The following is a 27,192-nucleotide window of genomic DNA, read 5'->3' on the forward strand; positions in this document are numbered from 1 at the left end:
AGGAATAATAAACAGGTCGCCATCAGAAATATTTGACTATACCAAGCTGATGATAAGATCGTTTGAAACCTAAAAACAGGTGTGCAGTTTGAGTGTGTGGGTTGTAAAGAAAGCTCCAGCACTGAAACATCATATGCACGCCGTGATACATGCACTCTGCCACAGCATATCACTCTTACATATCAATGTAGGAAGTGTTGAGTTTGAGGCAGATGGTGAAAGCAAGAATTTCGAAACAGGAGGCAAAGCACTAACTGCTCACTGTCAGAGAAATGATGAAACTGCACTTATCACATGAACCTCAAGAACATCCACTTTTACATTGGAGCTGCATACACTGCAAAAAACACAAACTTACCAAGTGTTTTTGTCTGTTTTCTAGAGCAAATATCTTTAAACACTTGAAATAAGAGGGTTCTAACTCAGAAGTAGCTTTTCATTAGCACATAGGAGCTTGTTTAAGTCAATAATTCATTAATACTGATAAATAAAAGTACCAGTCTGACTGGCACAGTTTTTTCACTTTTGTTTTAAGTGAAAGTAATACTTCTGTTTTTATCTAAAGTTGCGTTTCCATTGATCATATAATTGCACAACTGAAATTTTGAAAAACAATCTCACTATATGAAAATACACCTATTTTGAAAAAGCTCACGTTTTTTGATAAAATGTTTTTGCATAAGGATGAGACGGGTTTTTTGGCTAGTATTATGCTAAATTAGTATAATTTCATGTAATTTCACACAATTTGTGTAATTTTCAAAATTGCAATGGAAAAACATTTTGCATCACACAAGTCACATGATCAACGATTGGATATTACTGCTGGCAGAAACAACAAACAAGACACCAGGAAGTGGTAGAACGATGATGGCGCTGGATGTTTTCTAATGGCTTATTGTGTGAACAGAGATATTTATGTGTGATTTTAATTGTGTTTCTTATTTAATGGAAACACCGTAAATGCAAAATTGTGTTTTTTCAACATTAGCAGAAAATCAACAAACTCTTGTGCATATTTGTAATGGACAGGCAGGTAATGTTAAGGAATTGTTGACTTAGAACAAACTTCTATATTGTGCTAAAAAGTTACTTGTAAGTTAGTTTTGCCTTATTTCAAGTGTAATAAGATATTTGCACTGTAAACTAGACAAAAGTACGTGATCAAATTTTGTGTTTTTGCACAAAATTAGTGGCCAGTTAACTAAACCAAAACCAATGCACACATTGAAAAACATGCAAACTTCACCTATAAATATAGTAGCCCTTTTTAAATTTTTTATCAGTAAAACACCAATTAACTGCTGCCCACTTTCTTTTTATGAACAAGAAAATCTGCACTTCCAGGAATCATCACAGCAAAAGTTGCAATCACTCATTTCCTGAAGCTGATAGATCTTTTGCAGAATTAACCAAACCCAAAGCCAGACTGTTAACACAGGAAACATGTTTATTGAGAAAAGAGGAGCATCAATGGGAGAATGCATTGCTGGCTGTGGCACTTCGGTCCTTGATCCTGAGGAGGAGAGGGGGGACCTTCACATGACAAAAGCGAGCAAAACTGTCCGAGAGGCTCGGCCGCTCCTCGTGCAGTGATCAGCGCTGCTGACAGGACCGTTACGCAACACAGGCTGGGACAGAGAGAAGAAGCACCTTCAACGTTAAAGCTTTAGTTAATCATATGAAACAAAACAACAGGGAGAATTGGCACCTTTGAGAAATGTCTTTAAAAATGCTAGAAAAATTAAATGCATTTTAAATAAAAAGGGACAAACGTTTTGATATTTGGCTGGTCAAGAAAAAAAACAACCTTAAAGTTTCCACTAAAAGTTCACATTTTGTTTCTGCCTAAATTCTGTTGAATTGACTTTCCTAAATTGGATAGCACCAGCTATTCTTTTAAAGCATTAGTTTTCGATTACTATTTAAATCTTGTGACTTACAATTACACCAATAAAAAGCAAAAAACAAACAAACAAACAAACAAACAACTGACAAAAATAAAATGGGATTACTGCTGTTAGAGAATATTCAGTCTTTTCAAATCAAAAACATAAAAATCAATGCGTTTTCTGGTAACTTGAATTCATTGAGGCCTGGATTTTATTCTCCAATGTTCTTTCACAGCAGCTGATAAATCAGTTTTTCCCGTTTAAACCCTATGTTTCTATGGTTGGTGGACTGATGCATCATGATCCTGAACAATGAGTTCATCGCCACCAAGCCTACTTTAGATTGATGGAATGAGAAAAGTGTCCAAATTCATGGAAATGTGTGTTATTTTCTTTGTGCAGTTGTCTTTACAAGTTTTATGATGATGGCACCAAACAAATAATGGCTTCCTCACTGAAATCTTCTTCTATTTGGTTGGATCCTTTTAAGGCTTCTGGAATACGGGGTTATTTTTGCCCAAAAGTCAGTAGCAGTTCCAGTTAGGCTCCTTCTCTATTGAGAGTTTTAAAACCAGAACCTTTTTGAATCTTTGTTGGTCGACAAGCTGAGCTTGACAAACTGCAACTGGACTCCTTTATGCCATTTCCAAAGGAAATTAAGACAGGATAGTGTCAATGAATGGTTGCAAATTTGTAAAATCTCATTTGTGTGAGAAGAACGACCTTACTCCACATGTAATACTCAGAACACGGCTTTCGTGCCCATTCTGTTTCCTATTTCTATTCTACCATTACAGAAACTCTAGCATTAGGAAGGATCCTCACAATTTGCTAATGTTTTCTAAATATTTAGGAGGTTTCTGCTCTTCAACCAACAGTTCCAATCTTGACGTGCAATTTGGAGATGTGTGCACATCTCCCGAACTTGGAGAGCATACCAATCTCCATGTGCAAAGGAGGACAACATGTGTTGTTTGTTTCAGTTGATTCATGAGACGAGTTTTTTTTTAGCAAGAGCAATGCCATGACAGTATGTGAAGAGAAGCTGTGGCTACTTGTTGCAATTTCAGACTGGTATGTGTAGCCACTGCACAAGCCCAAGACGGCCATTCCTTATTTAACCTAGAAGATCTAGTGAAGTTTGAGAACATTCTACTAAGTAAAACTAAAGACAGACCATCAAAGATTGATGTTTATCTTTTAGCCAGAAACAATTGTAACCTATAAGAACAAAGAAAGCATTGTTTTTCCAAATCAAAGTGCTAACCAGTACTTATGCTAACCCTTATCTTTTAACTTATCTTGGTTATCATTGTTAATGTGATATTATGTATTGAAATATATCTTCATTTTATAGAGTCTTTTGACATCATAACTTTGTCAGCTACATTTTAAAACATACAGTAAATTAAGCTGAGTTGGTATTGATTAGCTAGATAGCTATCATTTGGTGCTAACAGAGCTAACATTTGCTTTGTCAGTTCTTTCAGTAAGCTAAGGCAAGGAGCTAAATGCTCTAAGTTTTTAGGTAAATACTAGTGAAACCCTGGTATTCATCCAAAGGTGGTGATTGTTTATCTTTGAAGCTAGCTCAATAATATATTAAATGTTACTGTATATATAGGTTTCTAAATGTTTAAACTGTAACTTATCAGCTTATAAGGCAACCAAATATCATTTTATTTGACATAGAACTGTTTTAATTAGTGTCTTTACTGTATTTGGTGACATTGTTGCAGGATTTGGGCGAAGTGAACCTCTGATTGTTCCTGCTGACATGCTGTGCTATTCCTGCTGTGCCTGACAGAACCATGTGCATCTTGTGTGCTTCAGACAGCTGTTCCTGGGACAATGGGTATGTTGGAAAGCACAGGGAATGTGCATTGTTGTGCTGGGAAATGGAGCAGCAGCAGCTGTGCTTCATTGTTGTGCCATAGACAGTATTGGGTCATAGTAGCCAGATGATTTTAAAAGGCATATATCATCGAATTTTAGAGGCAGAAAACCTAAAAATTATGAAACAATGAAACAGAAAAAAATCACAATCAGCATTCTAATGTTTTCGAAAGTGGAGTAGTGATTTTGATACGCAATTTTCCCAAACAAAAATTAGTTTTTGAGTAAACTAAAATTGGGAAATACTGAAACAGAGGACGGCTTTAGGATTCAAGGTCATCTATGCAGTAGCGTGGAAGTAAATAAGTAAAAAGAAGAGATTGTTTCTCACCCACAAAAACGGTCGTTCTGCCAGAAAACTTTTCACTCTGTGCTTCTAAAACTATTTAAATCTTAAATTTAAAAGATAATCCACAGTTCAGGCTTTTGGCTAGGACAGCTAGCTATATTATGACTTTATTATCTTTATTACATCTTTATTCTTGTTTTTTCAAGTAATATTGACTTTATTCTTGTATGAGTTTGTTGTCATAAATTTATTACTTTATTCTGGTGAATTTGTTTTTTTTTTTGAGTATGGCCCTAATACTCTGTTGTAATTCAAAACCTCCTATAGACTGTGTAAATCTCAGATTTCTTTTTCTATAAACAATCTTTCTGGATATTTAGAGGCAGAATTAGCTTTGTAGCCATTAGCAATTGTTTTTTTATTTATTTTTGTCTGAGCCAAATGGAAAAGAATGTCTCATTATAGCCGTAGTCTGATTATATGTCAGTATTTTACCATTTCTACCTTGATTAGCATTAGCTTGAAGTGACATTTTAGGACAAAAAAAATACAGTGTTGTAGGAAAACTTAACTACAGAAAGGTCTATAGAGTCTGAGTGGCATGAGAGACCTCAGAGTAACATTCTGACAGAGTGATTATATGGAGAAAAGTGAGACTTTCCTTAACCAGGTCTCACATAGCTGTTGGGAGAATCGTACTTATGCTTGCCTGTGAACAATAACAACACGGGTCTGAACCAGAGCAGAAATTATGGCTTTCTGGATGCCGAGTTATTGGCACAAGCAGAAATTTGAAACAGGATTAAATTACAGGCAGACTCGGCTTGGGACAGATCACCTTTAAATCCGTTTGTAGGGTGCTGGTTTGCTAAGTACTCAAGTTACAGTTTCTCTAAATTTCTTCTCCTGACTGGATAAATCGGCTGATAAATCTTAATTTGTTGAATTCAAACTTGAGCTCCCAACTATAATATGCTCACCTTTATTTTATGCTTCTAAACACAATTCTTGATGAAGAAGTATGTAAAATGTTTAAAAAATATTTAAAAAAATATGAAAAAATGATGATATATGCCCTTTAATGAAAGGTGTGCATTCTTTGGGAAATATATGAGTTAGTCTACAATTTCTCTCTTTAAATTGATAAAAACATAGCAAATTACTGCATGATAACAAAAAGTTATTTATCAGCTGATAAAATATGATCTCGATGATATTTGATTTAGTGATACAATCTTATAAACTCTACATAATATAGTTTCTAAAAATGGATAATAAACATTTTCATTTTCTTGTGAACTCCTCAGTTTCGTTCTATCTCGGAGTATTTTGGCATGCCACACTACAAAACAACCTTAAAAATAACATAGCTGTAGGTCCACAATTCGTCCGAATTTAAAGATTTGAAATTAAAAATGTAAAACTAAGTCTCCCGTGACAAAATGTCAAAGCTAAAAACTTATTCTCTTCCATCATTTTGGAGATAAACTTAAAAGTTATTTCCAAAAACAATAGAGATATTTATGAATTAAGCATTCATCTTAAAGCTGAAATGTCATTTTGTCTTTCCTGTGATGGCATACAGCGACAGAAACAAACAAAAAATTATTAAAATGGTTATAAAAGAAGGTACTTTTGAGGCAAAAGTCTTGTAGAAGAAGAGAATGATGGGTTTTGAGCTCCTTTGGTAAAAACGGCATTCTCAGTTCAGGAGAGGCTTCTGGTATTTCAAGAGTCTCAGTGCTAGCTCTTGTTTTGTCCCTCAATCCTCCTGGTTTTTGTCTGCATTTTATCCATCTTTTGCCGTCAGTCCATGTTTGGTTTGTGGTCTTTCACTAGAAGAATCCAGAGGAGCCGCCACATCACGTGATCAAGCAGCAGTTGATGCAGCGGGGTCCCAGTCTTCTCTTCATGGATCCCTTCTTCCTCTTGGGAGCCAGAATGGCGATGATGGCCTCGTCGAACACCGTCTTCAGGCCCTTCTGGGTCAGCGCCGAGCACTCCACGTAGCAACACGCCCCGATCTGACATGGAAAACAGGAGACACAGTCACAATTTTACCATTTCTTAACAAATAAGAGCCGACTCCACAGGTAAAACTGTAGTAAAGGTAACACAGGGGTTTTCAAAGTGCGGCCCGGGGGCCATTTGTGGCCCTTGGACATATTTTTTGTGGCCTCCAACTGCAAATGGAGGCTTTTTATTTGTAATCAGGGTAAAATTATTACCAACATAAGTTTTGGTATGGAAAACATTAAGTTCAACACAAAGTATTTGTCTTTTTATAACCAAATAGAGAGTTTCTGATGGGTTTCTGAAGAAAGTGACCAGGTTTGTTTGGTTTTCTTGACTCACAAGTACTTTTGACTTGATAAAAGTTCTTGTTTTGACGCCTCTCACCTAAAATATGCAGCAGTCAGAAATTATTTCGTTTTTCTGTGGCTTTTAAAGGGGAAATATTATAAACAATATACATTTAGCATATTTTTATTCTTCCATTTGAGTCTCAACTGCTGGGAAGATTGCTATTAATGTATTTTAGGCAATAAAATGGAAATTTTCTTATTTAAAAAGGAAGTGAATTATTTGCATGTTTGCATCTTTTAATGTATTTTTAATATTGTTTAAATAAGTGGTTAAATAGAAATACGCAGAATGTGCAAAATTTGTATAATTTTAAACCCCTGCTTTGGTTAATTTTTCCATTTTGAATGTTTAATAGCAACATTACTGGAATCCATTTTGCTGTTTAAACACTTGAAGTAAAATAAAAATGTCTTTTAGGCCAAATCAAAACACCTTATTTTGGAATCAGTTTTCCAGAAATGCATGACGGTGTGAAGGAAGCTTCATAATAATTATCTTTTATTTTTTATTTTTAAGAGGGTAATTCTTTGCAGACCACATTTAGGATTTATATCCTGCAGCCCTGAACTCTGCTGGACGTCCATACTGACCAGGAATGTTTTCCTGGACTCATTTTACAGCAAAGAATGCTCAAAAGTCACATTCCAGAAATTAAACTCATATGTTAACATTCCTGCGTCAAATCCACATGCAGTAAAACTGAACATAGCTGCTTCTCCTTCATCAGTTGATCAATACGAACCTCCTTGGCCAGTTTCTGTCCCTGCTCCGTAGCGATTGGCTTCTCCTTCATGTCGTTCAGTTTTGCAATCGTCTTGGGGTCATCACGAAGGTCAATCTAGAAAATATTAGCAGCCTTTTGTCTGAGCGAGCCAGTAAAACAAATATAACACGACTAATAGATTTAGCTCGACCTGAAACCAATTTATATGTTGTGCAAACAAAACGTCTGATTTCACCTTTTTATCTACAACAGATGGAAGGTTTTTATTAAAGTGATTGTATTTTACTACTTTAGAATTTGAGAAATAATGCATAATTAGTCCTAACTTTAAATATTAATGATTGTTTTGAGTAGGCCTGTCACGACAACAAACTTTGATGGACGATTAATCGTCCCACAAGTTATTGTGATAAACGATAATATTGTTTTAAGACTAATTTCAATATAATGCACTTTCTCAAAGATCGATAAACTTCAAATTATAACAAACTTTTATTATTGGAACTAGAAGACATTTTAAATATCCAAAATAAATAAAGAAAACAACAGAAACAACAAATAGAATGAATTATGAAGTCTCCTTAAACAAAATTAATCATCGAAAAACTGTCTAGTTGAGTCCAAAGCAGCAGACTGAAGGCTTTTGTCATCAAGTTTTTAGCAGAAAAAGAGAGAAAAGAGAAAAACGATAAATCATGCAAATGTAAATTATTGAGTTTGTTTTAAGTTATCATGTGATTAATTGATTTACTGTATTGCTTATTGCAAGAGGTCTAGTTTAGAGTCTAAAACGTAAAATTGTCATTTATACAATGACATGAATGCATGCTTGGATTAGAGCTGAAATGATTAATCAGATTAATCAAAATTACAAATATGAAGATTAAAAATAAATAAATAAAATACAATTGCATAATTACTAATTGCAATAAGGACAAATGAAATGATTAATCATGATTAATCAATTACTGAAATAATTGTAAACAGAATTAGTAACCGATTAATCGCTAACTGCCAGACTAAAAAAGACTGTTTGGTGAAAGAATAATACATTAAGACCAGTAATTTAGTCAAAACTGTACAAAAATATGCATACATTTTACATGTAAGGTAAAAATTTAAAACTTTTGTCTGTAAATGTGTTCTATCCAGACGTCCTCTGGTAGCGTAGTCTAAGCTTCACTCAATTCTGTAAAAAAACATTTTAGAAATATTTTTAAAATCTCCTATTATTATAATCTCTAATTGTTAATTGATTAATCCAAACATATTCAACAAAAATATATTAGTGACCCTTTGAGTGCGTCAACAAAACAAGACGTGATTCAGTTTTCAAATTCTGCAAAAAATAAGAAAATTAACTAAATCTCCTCCACAGTATCTTTTGCTGTCTAATTATTAATTTGTTAATTTTTCAAGATAATCAGCAGATCAGGCTTTCGCTGCATGGATGTTAAATCAAGCAGAACTTTTCACATGTTGATGTTAGAAGCTGGATTGTTGTAACCAATAGGAAAATTCAACTGCAGTAGCCGCAGCTCAACCAAAGAGGGCAGCACTGAGGCGGTTTAAGGCCAATATTGGAGAATTAAACAAATTTACACAAACATGTCACAGAAACATAAAGATATCACCCTTAATGGCCAATTTAGACAGTTTATCTGCAAGAAAAAAAAGTTTATTTGGAGTTTACTCTTTAAGTTGATTATTAATATGCTTAATTATTGATTTTTACCACTAATTCCTGTTTATTTTACTAATAATCTTTAGCTGAAGTGCAATTATTTTTCAAACACAATAAAAGAATTACCAGATTATTCCTCTTAAATGGTGTAACAGACATCTGTTGACGCAAATTAAAATAATTGATCCTCCAGATTGATTCTGTCAGCTTGAGAGTGATTGGTTTATAATCTGAGCATAATTTGATGCAGCACACTCAGAGAGTGCAGAGTCAAAAAGCTTAACTCTGCAGATGAAACTGGGATTTCTCAATTCAAACATAATCATGCTCAGCTTCACTTCCTGATTCTGTGCAGCACTATTTCAGAGCCAGCCACGCGGTTCCTCTGTTTTAATCCACTGCAGCTCCCTTCACCTCCTCACCAGCGATAATAACCGTCTCCAATCAAAGCTTCCATCTGCTTTTCTTTTTTCCATCGTAAATGTCGTAGCAGCCTGCGCACACAGCCGCAGAGCAGCAAACGAGTCATGATGGGGACTGATAAAAGAGCGCACAACATCAGCTGACACGACATAAATCAGACACCCACTCCGTCCTCCTCATCACCGCTGCGCTGGCATTCGGTTGCCGGGGAACGCTGACCAACACGCCGGCTAACGATAAAAGATGTCCGTCTGTTGTTTTACTTTATGGAAAAATAAATCAAACATCATAGTTTTGTAAAAGACCAATAAAACCACATTGCTGTAATTTACAGCAACAAAAAAAACTAAAAAAAAACTGCAGTGTTTGTGTAATCTGCATTTCTACAACAAACACATGGACAACTATTGATGCACGCAAAAACTCTTTGTGCAATTTATGCAAACCCTCTTTGATGTGGGGGTTTGGAGTCAATCAATCTTTGTAGAGGACTTCAACACAACGAAGGCAGAACAAAATGTTAACATAGAAAAGAAAAAAAAGCACAGGAGGCATTGAAAATAACTTAGAAAACAGAGTTAAGCGAGAAATAAACAGAAATTTAAAATTAACTTCAGTCTGAATAAACCTAACTGTGTTGATGACAGTGATAGAGAGACAAAAATACAAATATTAAAAACCAAAAATAAACAAAAATTGCATAAATTACTAATTACAATAAAGTTAAATGAAAAGTATGTTAAGAAACTCAATGAAAAGTCAATATAAAACAGCTAAAAGAAACTACTAAAAATTTCATCTGAAACGATTAATCTGATTAATCAATTACTGAAATAATCGCCAACTAAATTAGTAATCGATTAATCATTGACTGGAGTACAGACTCAAAAAATGCCATTTGCTGAAAGAATAACACACCAAGAGCAGTAATTAAGCCAAAACTGTACAAAATAAATACATGCATTTTTCATTTAAGATAAAAAAAATGTCTTTGTTTCCCAAGATATTCTCCTCAAGTGTCATTTTTAGCTTCACCCGGTACAAATTCTGTAAAAAAAATATCCTATTATCCACCTTGTTTCATCAAATTATTGATTAAAAAATATCAAACACTATTTCTAGCTGCAGATTCATCGTTTGCTGCCCCTGATCAATGTTCACTAAAGTACTGCTATGTTACTGCATGTTAGGGAATAACATTTTTATTTTTTCATGTAAAAAATGTAGTTATTTGCATGTTTTTAATACATTTCTAATATTACATAAAAAGGCTTAAGTGGTTGAATTAAAAATCTGCAGAATGTGGCAATTTATTTTATCTGATTAATTGATTAATCATCAGAATAATCGATTACTAAAATAATCGTTAAATTAATTTATTTGAATAAAACTTGACTTCCTGGACAGGAAGTAAAACACTGACCTGGGTGCCAATCAGCAGGTAAGGAACGCTGGGTGCGTACTCCTGCAGCTCCGGCACCCATTCCTCACGCACATTTTGGAAACTGGCCGGGTTGACAACGGAGTAGCAGATGAGGAAGACATCCGTCATCGGATAGGACAAGGGCCTCAGGCGGTCATAGTCCTCCTGCAAAGACACAAAACGCAACGTCGCCCTTCAGGGACCAGGAACGTTTCGGTCGTTCATGTCAGTTCCTGAACATCAGATAGTAAACCGTTTCAGCAGCACCATGAGAAACTGACTAAAAGCCACAGTGACATCTTTGTGAATTTCCCATTTCCACCCTGAAAATGTCCGGTCCCAGAAAGCTGCTGTGTGTCAGATGTGCTGTCCCCATATAGTTCTGCAGACTCTGTCTAATTGGGGACCAAAATGTAAACGTTTGTTATATTTTCAGCTGCTGTGGTTCCCTTTCACACTGCGCTGAGTCAAACAAACCAAACTCTTTAAAGGACCTGTTCCCCTCCTCGTCTGTGGGGGCGCTGCACTCAGGACCAATGAAGGAAACAACACTGACGGCAACATCTTTCCACCACAAGTTGCAGTTAACGCTCCTCAAAAGGCAATCGATATTAATTGTGCTTTCTTTTCTTTTTAATAGCTTCCTTATGACCTTGTGACTGTACTGTTCCATTGCTGAATAACTTCAAATTGATCCATAGTCATCCATTATTACTTGCTAAAACAGTGTGCTGCTGTGTGACATCGATGTTCAAGCCAGAGGAAGACTTGAGGCTGGACTTGGACTGAGCATTCACAGAATTTTTAGAGGGACTTTAACTGACTTGTTCAGAGGGATGTTAAAGTTAGGGCTGCAATGATTCCTCGAATGATTGGAGTACCTTGATTATTAACATTTCTCGGGGCCTTGAAGCTTAATTAAATTATGTTTTTTTATTTAACACACTGTTTTCTAGCCAGGTGATTATTTATGTTGCGCATCGCCTCTAAGTTGTTGACGAAAGCTAAGTGCTAGCAGCATGGGGTGATATCATTAATTGACAATAATGTCCATGTTTTTATAATTTTTTGGGGGGCCAATAAGCATTAGTGATAAAAATCAATGAATTTAAGTGTCCTTAACATCACTGCTGTGATGCCTGGAGTACGACAGCCTCCAGGGAGCATCTGCCTGGTGGCCGGTCCAGAGTGAACGTGAAGTGTAGCTTTACAGACGAGCGGAAAATAAATTTCATGTCATCTCGGTCGCAACAAATGGGTGTTGGAGCGCGCTGTGGCGGTAGATGTCAGATGTTTTTCTGTGTGTGATGAAGGAACCAAATCCTGTCATCCACAAGGACACAAAAGCTATAAATGACGGCGCAAAGTGAGAAAGTGAGTGAGAAAGACGTAAGACTGGAAATAGACTAGAGGACAAAGATTTTAAACTGAACTTGGACTTGTCATTTAAGAGGCTCATGGATAAAGAAGTGATACTCGAAATTCTCTTGAGGAACGTTAGCATCTTTCGAAGACATGAGACTAGAAATTTACTTTTGGAGAAAACTGCTGGTGGAGAAAGACTTCAGACTTGACAGAAAAAATAGACTTGTGAATGCCAAAAGTCATATGTCATGAAGGTTCTTCTGACCCAAGACGGACCACTCCAAAGGAAGATTACAGACATTGTGTCTACCGTTTCCAAGGGAACGGACAGGATTTTTGTGGCCGAAGTCCAATCCTGGTGCTTCTAGGTACCCAACTGTTATATTGGCGCTGATGATGAATCTATGAGAACACATGCTGTCCTGGCAGCCCAAACTGCAGATGAGTCAACTTCGCATCAGTGGATGTGGGATGATGAGGAGAAATGATTCACCAATGTAGGAGCTGCCTATCCAATTACCTCCCAATGAGGACAGCAGGAGATTTTCAGAGAACCGGCTCAGCGAGGGCCTTCAGAGGGCTTTCAGGCGATGTGATGAGCGTTCGCACGTCTCCATTGACCAACGGGTCTGACGCGACGAGGATGAGGAAGACCTTCGTTTGGTATCCGAACCAAATGTAGCTACTCTCTACTTTGACTGATTGATGAGCCTAAAAATGCAGTATGGTTCGGATCAGTCCAATTTTCTTATACAGAGAGGCAAGAGAAGTGCAAAAGTGTAAATTTTAAAATGTCTTATTTTAAAATGTAGTGTAAAATAACAGTGCACAACTGTGAAGGAACATCTAATTTTTTAATTTTGAAAATAAAATAAAAAAAAATCTATTTTTTTCTATGTCTACATTTTTTAAGGATAAAAAATGTAGACATTCCTTCACAGTTTGCACTCTTATTATAAGAAATATTGATACAAATATTTACCCTACATGATTTTTTCTCTATATTTTACAAGCACAATGTACTTATTCAGGTTTTAGTCAGATTTTATCGAACACTTTATTTTAAAAATGTAGTTTTTACTTACAGAAACAAAAGAAGTCTAGTTTTAGTCAAGCAATGTAGCTCAACATCGAAAACTCAATGTAAACAACCAACTTAATTAAAGTAATCTGAGAAAAACAGCCAAGATCGCTACTTTTCTAAAACCCACTCAGCTTTTTTTCCTTCTTTGTGTCCAGTAACGTCAGATGTCTGCATTAAATCACGCTCTTCCTGTCTCTCCATACATGGTACCTCCTACTCGAGATGATGAAGTGCACCGTGTCCTTTCTTGTTCTTATCCTTCTCTGAGCTGCAGACTCTGTAAGCCACTCAGCGATTTACTGTAAACAGAACTGGAGCTTGTCTGATTCGGCTCCTATTCCTCAGTAAACCTCCAACTCGTTACCAAACACAGTAAAGGCCTCCGTACCCTCCAGGCAGTCCTCGGTTTAATCGGCGCTTCCCCCGCAGATATGTTTACACTCCTGCCGAGTCACTTAGGATGAAAGTTTCCACCAGAAATAAGTCACAGAGTTTTATTAGCTCAGTGCAAAAGTTCATGAACGAGACATGGTGTGTCTGATAGAAGTGTGCAAAACGGAGAAAAAATGGTCGACCAGCATAAATACGACATGGTTTTACATTATCGCAACAATTTAAAAGATTGAATGAATAAATGCTCCAGGTTCTTTTTAAAACGTGTAAGTGGCGCTACGTCAGGGTGTTGTCACACCTGATAGTCAGGTAGACTCGGTTTGATTGGGGACCAAAATGCAAAATTTGTTCCATCTTCAGCTGCGGTTTGTTTTCACACTGCACTGCGTCAAACAAACTAAACTCTTTGGGAAACCTGTTCCCCTCCTCGCCTGTGGGGGCGCTGCACCAAGAACCACTGAAGGAAACAACATGAAAACTTCCAAAGAAGACACCGAGCGAAACTTATGTCTTCATGAAATGTAAACAAAAATGGAGCAGCGTCAGATTTTACCTGTTGTAAGATTTCTCTTTTGTCTTTAAGAAAAAGGCCACAAACTATTTCTCTCATTAGTGTTAAACTCTCGCATTTGTTTTGTTTCTATGTACCAAGAAAAGTGCCCTCTTTCAGCCAGCTGACTTGCAGTGTGTTACCTCATGTCACTTTCTCCACCAGCTCTTTAAAAGGAGCTTAAATGGTAGGAGCGAGAAACCAGAGACAATCATGAGGTTAGAAACAGTTAAAATTGTTGGTTTATGATCAGGGCTGCAACTAATAATTATTTTAACTACTAGCTGTCAAACTAACAATCCGATTAATCGATTAATCGGATAAAATAATTTATGCACTCTGCAAATTTTTCATTTAAACCTCTTTTTATCTCAATATTAGAAACTCTTTAATAAACAAATAATTACATTGATTTTATAAATAAGAAAATAAACTTTTTATTACCTAAAATGCAGAAACATTACAGCATTACCTTAGTTCAGTGTTTCTCAATTCCAGTCCTCAGGCCCCCCTGCCCTGCATGCTTTAGGTGTTTACCTTCTGCCACACACCTTGATTGTATCTCTGGGTGATTAACAGGCTTCTGCAGTACCTGATGGTCATTTGAATCAGCTGTTCTGGAATAGAGATGCATCTAAAACATGCAGAGCAGGGAGGCCTGAGGACCGGAATTGAGAAGCACTGCTATAGTGAAAGCTAGATCATTTGCAGCAAAGAATGACTCTGCAGCTAAAAAAATGCTTCTGATATCAACAGGTGAAAAGGTCGGACCTTTCTGCTTGACTGAACATCAATACAGTGGATTATTTTTAGATAACCTGATTAATAAATGTACAGCAAAAGGTGCTTAATGGGAGATTTTATTATAAAATTTGAAAACCATTTGAAGCTGAAAATACTAAGTTTTTACTTTTTTAAAAATCTTAAATGCAAAATATTTATATTTTCTGTACAATTTTGGCTTAATTACTGCTCTGAATGGCCTTTTTTTAGTCTACATACTCCAGTTAACAATCGATTGCCAAGTTTTCTCGTGATTACTTCAATAATCACAATTAATCACAAGTAATCATAATTAATTCGATTAATCGTTTCAGTCCTATTTAATTCTAATCAGACATTACTCTCTACCCCTCTTTTTAAATCTGAAAAATTTATTGCGCTTGTAATAACAGAGGATCTTTTTTTAGATCAAGTGGAAGGAAAATATGAAATCCTTTAATTTTTAATTGTAAAACAAATACCTGCACAGGTTTGTGCTGTTGCTCTGTTCGCTGGAGTCTCAGAAATTAGTTTGTAACCTTTTCCAGTTGCTCTGTTTCTCATTCGTTGTTGAATTTCTTTTGGTCTTTAGATATTCTAGCCTACTTCCTGTTGTCAGACAGGTTTGTGTTTCAGGTCTGGCAGTAATCAGTGGATTCATTTGTCACAGTTTGAGCTTTGTGACGGTGGCATCAACTCGGTGACACACAGCGCAATGATATCAGTGAGTCACTCCCTCCTCCTCATCTCCTCCCTTTCCCGGTTTCTCCCACTCTCTCCTCTTCGTCCTCGCCTCCTCGGGGCCCAGTAAACCGCCTACAGTAAATCAGCAGATTCAGAGACGCCTGCACCAACATGGCCGACGGCTGAGAAGGCAAGCCCTGACGCAGACCCAGCTACACTTCTGCTCCTCCGGTGTGCAAATCTGCACATTTTAGACAGTTGGATTCAAATGCAGGAATAAAAGCTATGGTGATTAATGATGAATAATTACAATGCAGTCTGTCTGAGCATGCCTGCATGGTGAGAACATCCCATCAGTTCAGCACAGAATCACAATTTAACTTTTAAGAGCAAGAGAAAAGCCACACTCTGCCTGGGAAAATTGTTGGATCATTTTATTTGTGCTTCTGGAGGAGCTTCGCCAAATCTCTCCCTACAAATCCATTAAATCCTACTAGGTAGTTTCTAGTGGAAATACCAAGTACACTTAAAATGAGAAATAAAGTAACTTTTCAGCAACATATATGAGTTTCTTTTAGGCCAATAATTTCTTAATATCAATTAAAAAGTACTATTTCGACTGATAGATTTTTTTATACTCATAACAATACATTTTTCTCATGCTATAAGTGAAATAATCTGCCAGTGGAACTAGGCGACGGGCTGGGCTTGGCTGGCGTTGCTAGGTAACGGCTGTGAAATAAGTGAAATAATCTGCCAGTGGAACTAGAACTTTTTTGGATCAGTGTTAAGGAATTATTGACTTAAAACAAGCTACTACATCTTGCTGAAACATTACTTATAAGTTACTTTAGTCTTATTTTAAGTCTGCCAAGATATTTAAGCTAGAAACTGGACCAGAAATACTTAAGATTTTTGCGTTTTTGCAGTGCTGATGACTTCATCACATGTTTTCTCAAATTTTCGATGAAGAGCTACAATTTATTTAAAAATGGAGCTTTGTAAACTCCCCGTTTTTAACACTAAGAACTAGAAAACCGAGATAATCATAAACAGCTTGCCTGCTGCTCAAACAAACGTTAAAAGCACAAAAATGTGGCATCATTACCGATCCAAATGTGAGCAATCCTGCAGCTGCAAAAAATTCCCCCCCCAAAAAAAAATCCGTGTGAACGGATTCAAGCCTGGACAGCTGATTGGAGGAAGAAAGTCAGAATGATACGACTGCAGCAGAAAGTTTGGATTAATGCTGGAAAGACGGGAACCGCCATGGAGGGTCGGCATAACGACTGCGCCAGATGAAAGAGGATTCAGTGTTTCTGGATCTGGACCAACGCTGCGTAATAAATGGGGTCAAATTTGTGCTCCGACTTTCAGCTGTTGGATGTTGCTTTGACTGGGTGGAGACGTTAGCTAGTCATTTATCAAACAAACATGGGATATTATTACTGTTAGCTTGTAAAGTGTGAGAATATTTCACATTCAGTCAAAATTTATGAAATGCCATCTAGTTGCAGATTCGTTGCATGCTCATTTAATGCCAGAGTGTGACATTTTCTCTGGGTTTGTGCTGGGATTAAATGACATTTTATGAACAAGACCAATAATCCCCTGGAGTACCGACTGGTTGCCAAGCAGCTGGTTGGTGGGAGGCTGGTTTATCAATGTGACGGACAAGGCAACAGTTTAATCTGAGCAAATTATTCCACCCTTCAAAACGCACTTCATTTAAATCACAGATCATCTGTATAAAAGCAAAAAGCAGAAGGTTTGCAGCCCTGCAGAGTAAAGCTGCGTGTAAAAACATGATGCCAAGACAAAAAGACAGCAGCAAAGGTCAAAGGGCTCAATGCACAGGAAATGTCTCCATCTCCGCGACTACAGGTCGGTACTAATATTATCATAGTTAACTAAAAGTAACGAAATAATGAGAACTGAAACTGAGATAACATTTTAGTTAGCTGAAATAAATACAAATTAGAATTAATGGGGAAAAACTATAACTAACTGGGTCTCTACAGGACACTGTGAAAGGACGGTTTTAATTTGCACAACTTTTGCACTTTGGTGATAAAACAAAACGTATTTTGCACAAAATGTTTTCGGTAACATTTAATTTGAAGGGGTGTGCATAAGACTGACATAAACATGAAGGATACCCCAATATTTATTGTCATGAAGTGTCATTTGGTAAATAATTACACTTTTAATGCAAATGTGCATTAAAAGTGTCAACTTTTCAGCATAATTGCACATTTTTGACTTTTAGAACTCTGAAATTTCCTTTTTGTTTCTGGAAAAATTCCTGATATGAATCTAATAATTTCTGAGTTTTTTTTCTTGCAAATATTTTATTTTAGGAGCTCAGAAATTTCCTTGATTTTTCCTCTAGAACATTTCTGAAATCAATCTCAAAATTTCAGAGTAAAGCAACATTTTAATGCAAAGTTGCATTAAAATGAACACCAAACGACACTTCATGACAACTGTTCCAAACATTTATAGACTCCTTCATGTTTACATGTCATGTCCATCTTATGCAGCACCTTCAAATAAAGTGTCATCCAGTTTTCCAACCAGGAAATGTCTATCATGTCCTACATTCATAGTTGGATGCTGCATTGCTGTGATTTGTCTCGTCAGTGGAGACCGGCTCCAACCTTCACCTCCATCCTGACCTGCTGCCCTGCAGGAGGTTTGAGGCTCTCTAGAAAAAAGCCTCCATCAGGCGGTGCAGCGGGGCTGTTTGGGGATTTGGATTAATGGGTGAAGTGAAGTGGCAAAGGTGATTACAGGATGTGCAGCTGAGTGTGAGGGCATCTGACGGGCTGAGCAAATGAGGAACAGGTCAAAAACAAAGTGTGGGTTAATACGGCAGCGAGATACGGGTCATGGCACCTGAGTTTCTGTCCCCGAGGCGTTTCCATGGGCACCGCAGCACTTAGCATCCACTTCCTGCTCCTCATCAGGCGGGCAGCGGAGCTAGACGCGGCTGAGTGCAGCGGCAGCAGGAAGGGGAGCGAATGAATAAGTAAAGACTTTCCCCTCTGCTCCCGCTCGTCGTGTTCGGTACGGATCGGGTCAATAAGCAGAACGGGACTCTGGATCAGAGCCTCTCAACGAGTCCAGACACGATGATGGGACACGCAACAAAGCCCCATCATTCAGCCCATACCTTATGAGATGGCAAAGCATTGTGGGAAATCCGGCAGTCTGGGGAGTATAAATGTTACAGAGATGAAGATGAGAAGCATCGACTCAGACGTGGAGATGATGAAGACGTTTTACAACTTTTTCACATTTCATCGCTTTATAATACGAAACTCACCGTATGTCAACACAGTTCACTATGTTCACTTAGCATTCACTTCACAGCACTATGAATGGCCTAATTCAGACATTTTTACCCCAAAATAATAAAAAAAAAATCTGATTTGAGCCACTTCCATGTGTGGAACTAAATCAGATACATAACCGATTATTTTCAGCATCTGCAGTCATTTTATCCAACTTTTACATCATAAACATGAGACCTGCATCACATTTCTGCACCAAAAGAAGCCAATGTCTGAAAAAAACATAATTATGAAATCATAAACTAATTCTGTATCAGTAGCTGCATTTTTATTACTAATGTCTGCAAAACTTTGTCAAAATTCAGCTGTTTTTTTGTTGTTTTTTTTGCAAATTTTGACTTTTGACGCTCAGAAATGACCCTATTTTTTTTTATTTATTTTTTTTTAAACCTGAGGTTTTATGTCACAATTTTTAAATTGTTCAAACTCAAAAATATCAAATTTTTTAAAGAAACATTTTGAGATTAATCTAAGAATTGATAAGTTTCTCTTGCAAATTCTAGACTTTTGGAGCTCTGAAATCTCCTTGTTTACTTCTAAATACGTTCTGACATTAATCTCAACATTTCTGAGGTTTTTTTTTCTTTGATTTTTGGAGCTCAGACATTTCTTTGTTTTTTTCTAGGAGAATCTCAAAATTTCTGAGTTTGTTTTGTGCTAATTTTTGTCTTTTGGAACTCTAAAATATTTTTGGAAATTTTCTGATATGAGTCCTAAAATTTCTGATTTTTTGTGCAAATTTTCAACTTTTCAAACTCAAAACTTTCCCTATGTTTTGTAGAAAGTTGCTGAGATTGATCTAAAAATCTCTGCAGTTTTATCTAAAAAATTTTCAGTTTTTCAAACTTAGAAATTTCCAAGTTGTTTCTTGAAAATTTCTGTGATTAATCTAAAAAAATTCTGAGGTTTTTTTCTTGCAGAGGTTTGACATTTGGGGCTCAGAAATTTCCTCGTTTTTCTAGAAAATTTCGGAAATTTACTCCTCCATTTTTTTTATATCTTTAATGCCCCTGAGGCGCCGTTGGGGTGATGTGACAAAATTAAAAGAGGTACAAAAACGTTTTAAAAAGTCTTCACAAAATTTATGAGTGCAATTAAAATGAAAATGAAACTGTAAGAGTTGAATTTAGCCACTTCAGAGTGATTCCTTCTCTTCTCCTCCCTCCCCCCAACCAAATCCGTCTCTCTCTCTTCCTCTTTCTGACTCCGTCTCGCTTTCTTCTCCTCCTCTCTTTGGGGCTCTGGGGCTTTGATCAGACTCTGAAGCTATAAACATTACCAGCTGGCCTTTCGCTCCACATGAGGAGGTCAGCCGAGTCGGAGGTGGAGGACAGAGGGTGGGGGAGCGGTAACTCTACTCTCTGTGAGCGGCGGCATCCGAAGCAGACATCTGGGAGAACTTCTCTATTTCAGAGACACTCTCTGATTCAGCTAAAAACAAACCGTCCCCCAAACACACACTCACTATGAAACACGCTAGAGCAGACAATAAGGCGGCGTTCTGCTTTTTCCCAGCCAGTTGTAACACTTCTGCCATCTGTTTTCTTCAGGAAAACAGTAAAAACAAAGCTACAAGTTAGCATGCTAGCTAGCAATGTAGCTTCGTAATAACTGTCGCGTCTAAAACAAAGTCGAAGTTTTGAAGCTCATCAGTTTTGAGATAAACAGATTGTCTTAAGTTCACCTTTGGCATATGCAGTTTTAGGCTGCTGGGGGAGACAAAAGGGCAAAGGTCACATCGGCTGAGCTGCCTCTGATAAATCCTGCCTGCATACGTTTAATGTTTCTCACCAAAACTCGCACCACTTTTAGGCCCAAAAATGCTGAATCCACTTCCTTCCTCATGCACAGTCTCAAAGCTGATTTTTTTCCTCTTTAAAGAGAAAAAAGCAAAAAAGAAGTGCTGGCCTGCATTCTTCTTCTTCTGCGCGATTAACGGTGCAGTGCCAATTTTTTATTGTAGCTAGCATTAGGAGGAAACTTCTAACAAACCAGAACATCAGCCTGGCCCTGAGAGAAAAAGCTGCGAATCTTTGCATTTATTAATAAAATAATGTAAGAGAAACATCCTTTACTGTCCTTCAGTGGGGAAGTTCAGGTGTACCAGCAGCAAACAGGCATAAGTATATAAAAAGAGAAGTAAAATGATCAAACTGTCCAGTAAGAGCAACTTTACAGTGTCGGAAAATACTGCGCAGTTGTTAAAAATAGCAAAGTTCAACGGATCAAAATGTTCAACTGAGTAGAATAACTTAAAAACATACTTATATTGGAGCATAAGACAATAAGCTGTTAAGAAGAAGTGAAAAGAAATGTGCAAACAGGAATGTGCAAAAAAAGCAGGAATGTTATTTGAAATTAAATGAACTACAGGAGGGATCTATAATAACGCTCCCTTGTCCACCAAGGATGCAGAAGTTTAAGAATGCAAAGAAGGATAAAAATCTGTATTTTTTCACTTTTAAAAGTGGGTGTCGTGTCTCACACAGTTTCTGTGCTTAGAAGTGTAACGGTACACATAAAATCAATCCAAAATCTAAACGCAAGGTTTCATTTCATATATTTTAAATAGAAAACCACACTGTAGAAGGAAGCTCAAAGGCCGCAGACTCTGTACAGCAACTTCGGATTTTACAAAAAAAAAAAAAAAAAATTGTAATCCAGTTTGAAATAAACAGTATCCTATCACGATCTGAAGAACTTTATTTTAAACTATTTTGCAGTTAAACATCTGAAAATGTGGCAGCCATTTACACTTATTCTGAGTCAATACTATGTTGCAATAACAGCTGCATGTTGTTTGTGGTATGGCTCCACCAGCTTTGCATATAAACAGATTGAAACTTGATAATTTCCATTTGCATGATTATTTCTCTTTCTACCAAAACCGGGTGACAAAGTCTTCAGTCTTGAGCGTCTAAACTCTTTTTTAAAGGGAATTTTTGTTTACAGAACCTTCAGATCCATTTTATTTGCTGCTTGATTGCTTTGTTTATTTAAAATGTCTTGCAGTCCCATGTTAAATGTTTGTTACAGATTAAAGTTGATTTATTTTCAACTCCTGCCACTGATTCTCAATCAGATTTGGGTTTATGACTTTGACTAGACCATTCTAACACTTGAATAAGCTACTTTTTGATGCTCTGACTGTTGGTCAAGGTCACAGTCCTGCTGAAAGGTCAACTTCATCCCCAGTCATTCATCTTCTGAGAGCCACGCTGCTGGACAGGATAATCAGCATGATGCTGCCCCCACCATGTTTCACTGTATGAATAGTGTGCTCAAGCTAACAATGTCAACCAAAAAGTTCAGTTTGGGTGTCATCTGACTCAAGCAGGTTTGTTGACTAGACCTCATTTGTGAAAACCTTCCATTGGAACATCTACACTGCAATAACACAAAATATTACCAAGTCTTAGTCTAGTTTCTAGTCCAAATATCTTAATACACATTAAATTGTATAAAACTAACTTCTCAGCAAGATACAGCAGCTTGTTTTAAGTAATAAATCCTTAATTTTGATTAAAAATTTCTAGTTCAACTAATTATTTCACTCATGGGAAAAATGTCTTATTATAAGTAAAATAATCTGCCGATGAAACTAATACCTTTTCATCAATATTGAGAAATTATTCACTTGCTGAAAAGTGACTTATAAGTTAGTTTTGTCTTATTTCAAGTGTACTAGTGTGTTTCTAGTCCAAATATATATTTGGACTAGAATCTAGATCAAAAGTACTTGGTAAGATTTTGTGTTTTTGCAGCGTAATAAGTCAAATTCTCAATAATCCTTTTTTTATCATAAAGAAAAGTCAACGAATATCGCAAACGTCTCGCAGCGAATAAACCAGCGCTTGTCTTCTTCAGTCTGTGTGTGGACTGGCTGTGCTGCTGAGGGCGAAACATTATTGTGCGTGTGGATGTGTGTATGCGTGTGTGTGTGTACCAGATTTTTATATCCTTATGGGAACCTATTCCTACAATGTGGGTTATGGGGACCATTGCTCCTTGTGGGGACATTTTCTTGGTCCCCATGAGGGAAATTGTTGTTTTTGGGTTAGTGGTTAGGTCTGTGATGGTTAAGGTCAGAGTAAAGGTTAAGGTAAGGATTAGGATTATGGTAAGGGTTAGGCTGTAGAAATGAATGGAAGTCAATGTGAAGTCCCCACAAGTGATGAAAACACAACTGTGTGTGTGTTTGTTTGTGCATGGGTGTGTGTATAGCAGTTTTCAGTACAGTCTGAACTCCTGAACACCCACTGAATGACACATTGTGGAGAGAAAGCCCAAGCATTAGGCAGCAAAATCTGTGACATCACTACCGGACATAGGAGCCCTGTTCTCTGCATAATAGAACTATTGAAGCCCCTCGCTGCCATCGCTGTCCATGACACACCAGAGTCTGGCAGCAAACCCATGTGTGAAAACCATCACCTGTTGCAGCTTAGTGTCTGGGAGCCCTGTGGGCGTTTTGGAGGCCCTCTTGGATAACTTTTGGCCCGTGGAAGAGCACATGGGAAAAGTGCTAGACAGACGGAAAACGCAGCGCTGAGAAAAATCATTTACCCCCTTTTATATAGCTCTGGGAAAAAATTAAGAGACAAATCGAGCGATCCACAAATGAATACGACTTTCTAGACAAACAAACTGGAGTTGGATTTAAGTGGACTAAACACAGCTCCTGTGAATGCTCCCTTAGATCAGAGTTTTTCATTGCTGTCTGAACGGCCTAATACTGATCTTTTCACCCCCCAAAAGTCCAATTTGTCCCACTGGAAACAAGCAATAAGCATCACATTTTATTAAATGCCATCATCAAAACCATCAAGCAAATACACATCAAATAAGCCGATCAATATTCCAGAAATTATGACTCGCAAGGTGGGTTTTGGTCTTGATTAAAGGAACTCTGTGTTTCAGCATCTTTGCAGTTTTATGGAAGTTTGCTCCAGATTTGTGGGGCATAGAAGCTGAATGCTTCTTCTGGACCAGAACCAGAAGACCCAAGAGGACTGGAAGGTTGATAAGGTGCAAAGAAAGGAGAAAAGTGACATAAACCCTTGCAAATTTTTCATTTAACCACATAAGCCTTTTTGTAGAATCTTAGCAATGAATTAAAAACACAAATAAACAATAATTTTTAAAATACAAAAATAAACTTTTCTTGCTTAATATTCAGTAACAGCATTTCTTTAGTGAACACTTGATCCTTTATAGCAAAGGACGCATCTACAAGTAAAACCAACCAACCACATGTGAAAATCTTGACTTAACATTAATACAGTGAAGGACTGATCAGTTGATTATTATTTAGATGAACTGATTAATACTGGGTAACAAAAGGAGCATTTTTTACAGTATTTGAACCATATGAAACTAAAACTGCAACCGGAAAGAAGGATTTTCAGTTTAAATTAAAAATGTATGTGTTTTGTTGTACAGTTACTGCTCTAATTTGAGTTTTTTAGTCTGTATACTGTAGTTAGTGATTAAGCAATTGCTAAATTAGTTGACGATTATTTCAGTAATTGATTAAACACGATTAATCCAATTAATCAGAGTATCTTTAATGAGCCGAATTATGTAAAAACATGCCTACAACAGGCCTTTCACAATAATAAATAAATTGTTGGCCGATCTCTTGTTCCAGGAGTTATTGCAATAAATTATAATATTGTTATTTTGAGATGGTAATGGCATAATAAGGCAAGGACACATTTTGAAAGATCAATAAACTTTAAAATTCTGATTAACATTAAACACAGGAACTGGAAAACATTTTAAATATTCAAGATAAATAAACAAAACAACAGGAACAACAAATAAAGTGAATTATTTATTTTCTGTAAACAAAACCGTCCTTCAAAACACGGGGAAGTTGAGACCAAAGCACCAGACTGAAGACTTTTATCATCCAGCTTTTAGTAGAAAGAGAGAAACAACAACTCATGCAAATGGACTGAGTTTGTTTTAATTTTTCATGTGATTAACTCATTTATTGCTAATTTTGACAGGCGTAGGCCACAAAACAAACAAAAAAATTTGCAAAAACTGAAGGGAATAAACACTTTTTTCCACAGCGCTTCATGAGTGAAACTGAAAACATACCTGACCAGCTGTGTCATACAGTCCCAACAAGTACTGCTTCCCTCCAACGTTGACGCTCACTGCAAGACAAATGACAAGAGCGGTTGAAAGGTGAGGGTGGTGTCAGGGCTGATGGTCTCAGGGACTTCCAGCCCCCTCTGAGGCAACGGGAAGCCGAACAAGTGGTTCTGATTACAGCAACAGATGCAATGCAGTTGCAGAAAGAGTGGCAGAGAAGTCAGGGGGGATTCAATCACGCCTCTCTCCCCCGCTTATTGCATTTCAGGCTGGGAAATTAATCCCAAACAAAGAGAAAGGAGCAGTTCAGTAAGTCGTGATGTCATGGTTAGGAGAAAGAAATGTGACCCCACCTGCATAATGATCAAACACCGTGGGCACATACTCCTCTGGAAAGGCGTCGTTGGCATAGCTCATCAGGAGACACGTTTTACCCACTGCGCCGTCTCCAACCACGACGCATTTCAGCATGATAGAACCGGTTCCGTTAGCCATGATCCCGGCCGAACCACCATCATCTCCCCGACGCCCTGTTGTTCCGACCTGCTGCCGCTGCAGCTGGGTGGGGATCCCCGCACCGCGGCGGGCATCACCAGCCTCTGAGGCGGACTGCGCGGTGCACCGTGTCGGGCTGGAGCAGCATCCCTCCTGCCCGCCACTGGCTACGGATCCAACCCGGAGTTTGTTCCGATGTTTCCACCGGATCGCTCGGAGATGTGCGGGGGTGTTTTCCCCTTGAAGGCGAGGAGGGATGGTGTTTTATGATCCGGCGGGTCCGCTCCCGTCCGCGGCGTGTCCTGCTGCCTGACGCTCCCCGGCGCACTGAGCCGCCGCTGCCGCCGCCGCTGCTGCTGGACAAGCTGGGTGGAGAGGCGGAGCCTGTTCTCTAAAACCTAGAAACCAGCCTGCAGTCCGCCTGCTGGGGGATCCTGGGTCCAGGACTATGAGAAATTACATCATTAGCAACACATTGGAGGAAAATAAGGAGGAAAAGCAGGGCCGTTTCTGGATTTGTCGGGGCTCTAGGAAGATGCTGTTTGGGCACCCCTAGTTTAACAAACTACAACAAAGGGACTCTCAAAAGGGGCAGAATGTAACTTTTACATAGATATAAAAACAAACAAATAAAAAAACAGATTTCTGCAGAAAAAAAAAGTCAGAATTGAACATCAAAACCTGCTGCGTGAACTTAGCCTAACTCATCGTATCAAGAATATGAATGTATAAATTAACGCAACAAAATCTGTTGAGCTTGCATGAATGTTTAGAGTCTGGAGCCTTGAGGGCCGTCTAAAAGTTTGTGAAATGAGAATGTAAAAAACTCATTTGGAATTGAACTTTAGTAACCTCCACTTCTCCATTTTTTTTAATGACTTTGTGTTTTTGATGAGTAGATGAGTCATCCTCATTGCGTTGGTCTTTGTTTCTGTGTGATGTGATGTGTGGGATGGGAGCAGAGAGCTGCAGATGAAGAAGCCACAGGAGGAGGTGTGAGATCCTGAGACAAGGAGAAAGAGATCTGACCTCTGCAGCACAGTGTGGGCTGTCATATTAGCCCTCATTACTGCCTCAATAAAGCACGTATGCTTACAGAGTAAAAAAAAAGGAAACAGTTTGCATGTGTAGATATGCGCCCAATTTAAGGCGAACGAAACCATAACCACAAAATAATCAGCGAAGTCACAGGAAGCTTCATCTCGTCGCTGGTATCTGAGTGTTAGTCCGATAATGTGTTAAAATAAAACATCTCAACTGCTGGAGATCAAAATGAGACATTAAAACGCCTCAAAGACACATTTCTGAAGAAACATAGTGGAGTTCCTCATCTGCACGTCGCTGGTTTCTTCACTCTGTCTTACACCAACGCAGCAGCGGGTCATTGTGAGGTGGATGCAAAAATAATACCAAGTTTTCACATTCCTTTACAAATAGACATCTGAAAAGTGTGGTGTGCATTTATATATAGTCCTGAATAAAAACCAGTCAACATAATGGACTAAACAGAGCCAACATGACAACGTCAGCAAACAAAAAACATCATGAAGACAGGAAGAAACATTTAGATGTAAACACCAGCTGGACAGGAATCAGAAAACAATGAAAGGAGGAGGATTTTTTATTTTTTTTACCAATCAGACAAAAGCAAAACATTGGACACACTGCAGCAGGAAACTTTCACACCAAAACAAATTTAA

At 37.6% G+C, this 27,192-nt stretch overlaps 1 protein-coding gene across 1 annotated transcript; it reads right to left on the minus strand.

The window, feature by feature from the left end:
* Positions 1 to 4,349: 4,349 nt before the first annotated feature.
* On the minus strand, positions 4,350 to 26,030 carry LOC106959461 (rho-related GTP-binding protein RhoQ). Its single transcript, XM_015052035.1, has 5 exons — positions 25,351 to 26,030; positions 25,001 to 25,059; positions 10,699 to 10,863; positions 7,187 to 7,282; positions 4,350 to 6,101 (listed from the first exon to the last, which is right to left on the minus strand). Exons 1-5 carry the CDS (start codon positions 25,490 to 25,492, stop codon positions 5,940 to 5,942), a joined length of 624 nt encoding a protein of 207 aa, XP_014907521.1. The 5' UTR covers positions 25,493 to 26,030; the 3' UTR covers positions 4,350 to 5,939.
* Between the last annotated feature and the right edge of the window lie 1,162 nt (positions 26,031 to 27,192).

The sequence above is a fragment of the Poecilia latipinna genome, unplaced genomic scaffold (assembly GCF_001443285.1).
Source record: "Poecilia latipinna isolate Pla-1442-1.1 unplaced genomic scaffold, P_latipinna-1.0 Scaffold1083, whole genome shotgun sequence".
Lineage (NCBI taxonomy): Eukaryota > Metazoa > Chordata > Actinopteri > Cyprinodontiformes > Poeciliidae > Poecilia > Poecilia latipinna.